Source organism: Xiphophorus maculatus, chromosome 16 (genome assembly GCF_002775205.1).
Source record: "Xiphophorus maculatus strain JP 163 A chromosome 16, X_maculatus-5.0-male, whole genome shotgun sequence".
In the NCBI taxonomy this organism is placed as follows: Eukaryota; Metazoa; Chordata; class Actinopteri; order Cyprinodontiformes; family Poeciliidae; genus Xiphophorus; species Xiphophorus maculatus.
In genome coordinates, this window is record NC_036458.1 from 421,177 (window position 1) to 429,982 (window position 8,806).

The 8,806-nt window shown below is 43.2% G+C and overlaps 1 protein-coding gene across 1 annotated transcript in view; it reads right to left on the minus strand.

Annotated features, from left to right (window-relative positions):
- Positions 1–4,416: 4,416 nt before the first annotated feature.
- The window catches only part of LOC102233708 (trypsin-like), an 8,203-nt gene continuing 3,813 nt past the window's right edge, over positions 4,417–8,806 (minus strand). The window contains exons 3-6 of the mRNA XM_023349674.1: positions 8,142–8,313; positions 7,799–8,067; positions 7,379–7,518; positions 4,417–4,923 (exon numbers count right to left, since the gene is read on the minus strand). Coding sequence (XP_023205442.1) covers positions 4,663–4,923; positions 7,379–7,518; positions 7,799–8,067; positions 8,142–8,313 — 842 coding nt within the window. The 3' untranslated portion in view covers positions 4,417–4,662. The remainder of the gene's footprint in view (positions 4,924–7,378; positions 7,519–7,798; positions 8,068–8,141; positions 8,314–8,806) is intronic.

Here is an 8,806-nt window from a genome sequence, read left to right on the forward strand (position 1 = left end):
CACACCTGACCTCACCTGACCTCTCTGACCTTGGGTCGGCCTGCTGGCAGGTGAAGCTGATATGGTCCAGGTCAGGAGGTCAGGAGCTTCACTGATGCTATTTACCTCAGCTCACCTGTTATTATTCAAGCTGACCCCAGCGCCCCCTGTCTGCTGCTGCAGGTACTCCTCCATCCCACTGTACCGGGTCCCCCTGGTGGCCCCATGGCAGTGCAACCTGGGGGCCGCGCTGCTGTGGCCCCTGCAGCTCTACTGGTTCAGCCTGATCTGCAGAGGAGCGCTGAGGGGGACGGGGGGGAGACGGGGGGACACTGAGGGGGACGGGGGGACGCTGAGGGGGACGGGGGGACGCTGAGGTTTTCTCTGTTTGGCTCTTTCTGATTTTTCTGTTCTTTTCCTCAGTTCTTCTGCTTTAATTCTTATTTTTCATATTTTCATGTTGGTTTCTGTGTGTTTGTGTTTAAAATGTTTTGATAATAACCGTTGATGATAATATACATCCAAAACAAATAAAATATTTAATCACTGAAGACGTTGGTTGAAACTGCAGAGCAGAGAAACATTTTCATCTTTTCTTCAAACTTTAATTTATTGCTAAATGAAATAAAAAATAAACAACTCATGAAGCCATTTCAGTTTCTGGGATTTATTCTGAAATCAAACAGAAAAAAATGTCAACATGTTTCTATTTGAGTCACTTGAAGATCCGGTTCTTCCTTCTGCAGCAGGAATTCTGACAATCAGTGCTACCTTGTCAGATTTTCCTACCGTAGCACGAATAGATGGCTAGGTCTATCTGTCTGTGCTACCCGTCTAAAACTGCTACTGTCATGTTTACAAACTACAGCAGGTTGTTAATGTTAAATATATTGGATAACAATATTTGAGTAACTAAAGTGGAAGCTTAGCAGTTATGGTTAGCTTAGCATCAGAACAATTTCTATCCATGACGAAACCACAAGAAGATCACTTCCTTCATCTGAATATCTACCTGTTTAAAATCAACAGCTGTAGATGTTTGCACTAATCCTTTTATCCTACCTGTTGAAACTATTTTAAATACAGAGATTTGTAAGAATAAAACCGGATCAGGGGAAGCAGGTTTTTATTGGAATTAAATGAAAGACTAATACAGATCAGTGATTATTTGATCCGTTTCATAGCTTCTGTTATCAGCAGCCACAATGATGGGATATGATTAATATACACTAATATTACACGGCTATTACAGCTTCAATCCCACATAGCATCGCTACCAACATCTATTTAGCAAAGTTTAATAAAAAAAGTATAATTAAACTAAAATGTTTTAAAGTATAGGGACAAAATAACTACAAAACAACGTATTTTATCCTGATTAACCGCCAAACAATAGGATAAGAAATCTGCTGAGTCAGCAGATTGTGACGTAGCATCAATGTTCGCATTACTGCAAGGTAGAACAGACTGATGGGTAGCACAGATACACCTATTTTCTGTTTATCTGCTACCCATCAATCTGTTGTTCTGTAGCTATTTTGTTCCCATACTTTAAAATATTTTAGTTTTAGGGAAATCTTTCAAGGTGGCACTGATAGTCAGAACACCAGGTTTACATCTGCTGCTGCTGCTGCACAGAGCTGCTCAGGTGTGTTAGGATCATGGCAGCAAACCAGTAAACGCAAAGAACATTGCAGTTTTTCTCCCAAACTAACAGAATGAGTAAAGCTGTTGGATGCAGCTAATGTTAGCTAAAAGATGACTAGCTAACACCAATACAGCACCTTTATCTTGTTAACTAGTAGCCCGTCGGCTGCTGGTGTTCATGTTCAAAAGTTGGTAGTACTTGTTACCTTCACTTGAGTAACTTTTTGGGAAAAAAGGTTATTATAAAAGTAGTTTTACTGCACTGTACCTTTTCCTTTTACCTGAGTAACATTATTATTGCCACGATTCATTTTGCCCCCCAGAATATGCCGATGCCCCCCGTTAAACTCGTCTGGATCCAATCAATAATCAATAAAACTATTTTAGTATTGGGAGCTATTAAAGTTCCCAAAAATCAATCAAAACACATACAGTTTGTACATATCTGACCTCCAAAACAGAAACATTTAAAATATTTATTCACAAATTCCACAAAACATCAAATATTGAGCAATAAATTACAGACCTGACTGAATTCCCTGGAGCTGAACCTGGACTGGACTCGGTCTGATGGGACCAGTCTGATGGGGCCAGTGTGATGGGACCAGTCTGGGGACATGTGGAGTCTCTGGGTGAATCTCATTCCTATTTTGATCTAATTGAACTGTTTCCATGGAAACCTTTTCAGCTTCTTGTTCGGACTTAACGGTTGTTCGGTTCTGCAGCTCCAGATTCTCTGTTTCTGGGTTCATTTTTCAGAATATTTTCTCCCTAAGCCTTGAAGGATCCACTTATGCAGAATATTTTTTATTTTCAGAGTTTCTGCTGATGTTGAAACCTCGTTCTGATCAGGCTGGTTCTGTTTGGACCGTTAGTAAATCACTCACCTTATCATTTGTCCAAAGCAAACACCATGTTCAGGCATAATGTGGGACCCGAGTGGTAAATTTGATGTAATGAACTGCAGCAGGTGTGAGCAGGGTTTTAAAAACGAGGCGATAAAAGTTGACAATAATTTATTAAAAGACAAGTTGCTAAAAACAAAGCGGGGCAACACTATGCGGCAGAGTCATAAGTCTGTGGAAGAAAGTTAGAAATGGAGTCTTAGTTCGGCCAGGGGGGCCGTGGTCCTGCCGACCTGCTGACCCTTCACCTTTGGTCTGTCCGGCTCTCCTGCTTCAACTGCTCAGCTACCGTTTCGTTCCTGATTTCTCGGTCTGCAGAGTGGGCGTCTCCGGCTGTGGATGGTAACGTCGAAACACAAACATGCAACACGGCGAACCAAAAAAATAACCCAAAATAAATCTAATAGGAAAAGTAAATGACTTGAAAATATCACCACAAGCAAATCCAAAACAGCAAATGTAAGAAACATGAAATGAACTCAAAAAAAGAAAAAGGAGGCCACATTACCACAATATGTGCACTCGGCACCAGGAAACCCTCGGCCGCAGTTCCATGATCGACTTTGTCATCGTGACTAAACACATCGTGACTCATGACTTGGACACTCGGGTGAAGAGGTGCGGAGCTGTCCACTGACCTGGTGGTGAGTTGGCTCTGGTGGGGGGGAGGAAGCCGGTCAGACCTGGCGGCCCAAACGTGTTGAGGGTCTGCTGGGAACGTCTGGCGGACTCTCCTGTGAGACGGAGCTTTAACTCCCATCTCCAGCAGAACTTTGAACCCGTCGGTGGACGCCTTCGGTGACGGATGCTGTGAGGCTGAAGAAGGTCTCATGGGGCCTGTGAGGATTTGGTTTTTCTGGTTTCTGTGTTCAGATGAGTCTCCATGTTGTCCCTCCTAACCCTCGATTGTCTCTTGATTCCTCCCTGACGTATTTAACCCCACCTGTTAATAGGTGTTTCCCTGTCAGGTTCTTGCGAAATTAATGCGAAAACCTGTTTGATGCTTTTATCTTCATCCTGAAAAAAATGTAAATGTTAATTGGAATGAGTCAGAAGTATTCATACACCTGCAGATTTTGTTTTAATGTGACCAACACGTTTCTGATCTTGGGCTTCTGGGGCGGCCCAGTCAAAGTCCAGCACTGAACCTGTGGAGGGAGCTGAAGATGAGGGTGAGGAGGCCTTCCTCCTGACATGGAGGCCAGCAGAGGAAGTGACAGCCTCATTGCTGTGTAACCTGTGGCGCCCCCTAGTGTCCCCCTGACTCCAGACTTTAAACCAAACGTTCATGTTTTTATGAATATGAATTCTGGAAGAAGGAGCCGTGAGAACGCCCTGGTAGTCAACATCTTCCTCATCATTCAGAGAAAAATGCAACATGATTTTAGTAGTCAGAACATTTTCTGTTTTATTTGTCTTCATATTTTCTGGATGTAAACATGAACTTTTCTCCTGAATGTCACATTAATTCACAGGGAGAATTAAATACAAACTAATCATAAAACAGAAGAACGAACCAACAGATGCAGGATTAACATATTTAAATCAGTGCAAACTTTCACATTAATGCTCAGAAATGAATCCACTTTTTGCTCCTGATCGATCAGAAAAGATCCAGATTAAAGCTGCAGTATGTTTTCATGTATTAAACATTTGTTTTTCAAAACTAAGTTATTCATTGTTGCTTTTTAAACTAAAAATAAAACATTCAAAGTCGATTGTTAAAATATAATTTGTTTGTTTTTTTATGGAAAAATTGTTTTGATGTAGTTTTATTCATAACTTAAACAGGTTTTCATAGAATGATAAAAATCAGATTTCACAGAACATTCAGTCTGATCATTAAAGTCAAACATTAAAATTCACTGAACATCCAAACTGTTAATATATTCATTGTTGTGCTTTTATTTTCATATCTTTACAACTTGAAGTTGACAGAAAAAATGTTGCTGATTGAATTATTGGTTTGCATCAAATAGTAAATATTATTAACTGACCTTCACCAGAAATATAGATTATGTTTGTCAGATTCTCATTCAGTTTGTGATCAAAAACTGATTAAAGACAAAATAACTTCATGTCTGGTTCTGTAGACTAACCCACCAGAACCCTTCAGAACCCAGTAGAACCATCAGGACAGGACCAGCAGGCAGCAGAGGACCGGTAGGACGGACACGGCGGCCTGGTGCGGCGCTGCAGACGGCGAGGCTCTGAAGATGATGAAGCCCAGTGGATCGGCGCCGATTTGCTCGCTGATCCAGTTCTGGTACCGAGACACCCGGGCGTAAACCCCGGGGTAATCAGGCCGGGCGCACTCGAACCCGAAGCTCACAATCCCAGACTGGACCCACCTGGTGCCATCATTGCTCACCATCGGACCCCCAGAGTCCCCCTGCACACACCAAGACCAGCAAAACCAGTCAGACCAGTTAGAACCATCACCTTTGCTGCTTCCTTGTTAACCATGTTGAGGTTTATTAACGGTGAACTCTCCTTCTCCCTAGAACAGGATCAGTCTGTGGCCTATTCAAAACATCTTCATTCAATTTTTCTTACATTATCAGATTTCAGTTGATCAGGTTGAACTTCTTCTACAATGACCTGCTGCTGGACACGCCCCCAGTGACCGATGGACACGCCCCCAGTGACCGATGGACACGCCCCCAGTGACCGATGGGCACGCCCCCAGTGACCTATGGACACGCCCCCAGTGACCGATGGACACGCCAGAAGGACCTGGCTGCTGCAGACAGGAAGGGCGAGATGGACTGTTGTCAGTCTCAGGTCTTATTTGGAAATGGGACCATTGCACTCCGGAAGTGAAGGGGGCGCTATTTCCTATATTATCCACAGTCTCCCGTTTTTATTTTCTTTTGAAATCAGTGATATATTTTCACCTTTAGGAAGGATTTTCACTCTCAGCATTTATTTGAACTTTTCTCTTTTATTTACTTCAGTGCAGCTCACAGTTTTTAACACATTCCGTAGTTTTCTGTGAACTTCTAAATCTGCTCCTTAGTCGCATCTTTTCGGGCCTGATACTGCCTCTAGTGGCGTGGGGTGGTAACACAGATAATATAATTACATTACTAAATCAGATTAGCACAACGTCCTTATAATTTATTATTAATTCTGGCATTACTGGCACAGTAAAAGATCAATTTCCTCACTAAATAACATACCTTTTCATTTTCTTAAGGAAGTAGAGCTAATTAAATGACATAAACAAAACCTGAAAGTGATTCCAGTTTCACTCGATGGCCAACCTGTTGAAACTGTGGTCAGTTTTAAATTCCTTGTCATTCCTGGACAGTCAGCTCAGTTTTGCTGAAAACACTGGCTATATCTTTAAGAACTATTCTCAGAGACTCTATCTTTTTAGACCCAGAGATCTTTGGGTTACCCAACCAGAGGTTGTGTACAACCAGTTAGTTAGAGGTTGTTGAGTTAAAATGTTAAAACTTTACGTTCTAACTAGAGTTTTAACTGTGGACCGTTTTAACTTTTCATCTGCTTTGGTCACATGAGCTGCAGAACAACAGACAATATTTTCAGAAAACTTTCAATGGCAGGTAAAATAATAAGTAATAGTTTGAGCTCATGAAGGCCTTATTGTTTTCCTCTGGTAACTAAGAACATCGATTAGAAGGGATTTATTGACAGAGCAATAATTATTCTTAGCCAAACTAAATGATAACATTTACCTGTAGCATGCTAAGTGTTTTACTTGATGCACAAATTGTTGATATTGTGATTCTATGAAAGAGTTTTATTTTATCGTTTTAGAGTCAAGGAAAAATTTTCACCTTGGAAGACTAAATAGTTTAACCAGATTTTTTCCTAAATATAAAACTCTACCAACAAAAAGTCTCAGAATAATATACATGGCACCGTAAAAATAAAACTGTGAATTATTGCTTGTATCTGTTTAACAATCCTGGATATTCTTCTGTGAACCTAATTCATTTGTTTGTTATTGACTTTTGCTCAGTTAAATTTCTTATGTATATATTGTAAATGGTATTTTTATTATAGTCGATCATGTTGTTTTTCATGTCTGCTTATTTCTTTTGTTCCTCCTATAATTGGTGGAGATATATAGATATTATTTATAATGTATAAAGGTATTGTTTAAGTCACCTAATTAGCTCTACATCCTGAAGAAAATGGAAAAAATATAATGTTTTAGAAGATCATTTATCTTTTATGGTTCCAGTAATGTTGAAATTAATAATAAATAATAAAGACTTTGTGCTATTCTGATTTAGTAATGTAATTATATTAGCTGTGTTACCACCCCACGCCACTAGAGGCAGTATCAGGCCCGAAAAGATGCGACTAATGAGCAGATTTAGAAGTTCACAGAAAGCTACAGAACTTATTAGAAACTGTGAGCTGTGCTGAAGAAAATAAAAGTACAAATAAATGCTGAGAGTGAAAATCCTTCCTAAAGATGGAGATATATCACCGATTTCAAAAGAAAATAAAAACGGGAGACTGTGGATAATATAGGAAATAGCGCCCCCTTCACTTCCGGAGTGCAATGGTCCCATTTCCAAATAAGGTCTGAGACTGACAGCGGTCAGTCCCACCCTTCCTGTCTGCTGCAGCCAGGTGGACTTGGTCCACGTCCACCAGTGACTTTTTTTCCTTCTATTTGTTTGTGGCTTTAATCTAATTCATTGTGTTTCTGCTTCAACTGCAGCTCTCTGGTTGCTGGTTGCTCTGTGGTTGCTCCATGCCAGTGAAACTGGTTTTTGCCTCAGCAGGATCTTTCTGGTTCAATAAAAACCAAATCAAAGCTGCTGTAAAGATGCTGTTCCTGCTGCCGATTGGCCAGAACTCACCTGGCAGGAGTCCCTCCCTCCTTCGGCCAGCCCGGCGCAGATCATGTTGCCGGTGATGGAGCCGTGGGAGGCGCTGCACTGGGACTCCGACACCACTGGGATTTCCACTTCCTGCAGCGTCTGGGGGAAAGGCAGAGGGCCTGGACAAGAGAACAGACTGCTTACTGGTTCTGACTCGGCTCTACCGGTAGACTGGTTCCAGGCTCTGATGGGGACTGGTGGTTGTTTCAGTGAATACATGATGAAACTGGGAGAACTGGTTGGACTGGGAGAGCTTTTCTATTGCTTGATGACCTTTATCAGGAAATCCTAAAGTGAGTCTGAATAAAATCAAATCACCAGAGGTCAAAGGTCAACCTCAGCAGCGTTAGAGCCTGGAACCAGTTGTCAGCTGCAGAGGGCCGAAGCGGGGGGTCTCACTCTGGAAGCGGACGTCGCCCCAGCCGGTGATCCAGCTGCTCTGCCCGGCCGGGAAGATGCTGCTAGCCGCCGCCAGGCAGACCGGCCGGATGTAGTCGGTGAAGGTCACGGCTTCCTGCAGCTGCAGCAGCGCCACGTCGTTGTCTTTGGTCTCCTCGTCGTAGTCCGGGTGCGTGATGACGCGGCTCACCCTGCGAGACTCCTCGTTGGGGTTCAGGGACTGCTGGGTGAGCCGTCCGAGGTAAACGATCAGGTTCGAGGCGACGGTGCTGGGACGGAGAAAAGCCGTCAGCCGCAGCGTGACGTGGCGCGGTGGCCGAGCCGCCAGGTGAGAGGAGCTCACCTTTGGAAGCAGTGGGCGGCGCTCAGGACCCACTGATGGCTGATCAGGGAGCCGCCACAGATATGGCTGTCCTGGTGCAGACTGACCTGCCAGGGCCAAGCGCCGGCCGCCGCGTCCTGACCGCCCACGATTCGAAAGCCGCGGCTGGAGCCGAGCGGCGCGCTGCCGCAGACTGCAACAGACAGAGGTTGCGGCAACCAGCAACAGCAACTGCTGCAGGAAGCCAGCGTACCTGGGTGGGCCCCATACGGGATAAACATGGGCTACAATACGGGACCCATGTGGGTCAAAACTATGTGGGCCGATGTTTATCTCATATCGGCCCCACCCAGGTAGGCGGCCCAGGAGCAACCAGCAACACAAAGAGCAGCAACCAGCAACATCAAAAAAATCAGTTGTGTTTATTAATAAAGTGGATTATTTTCAACTAATTCATGTTTTTATTCTAATACTTTAACCTCTAAATACTGTAAATATGAAACGAGGCTGTGAAAACTTCTCCTGCAATTCAGAAATGATTTAAGCTAAGAGTAAATCTGAAATAAGTCGTGTTTCCTGGATGCTGCTGCGCTCTGATCACTTTGTTCACTTTTATAACTTGGTCTTGACCCAGTTTGCCAAACGAGACCAAAACCAGAACCTGCAGAACCTGCAGAACCTGCAGA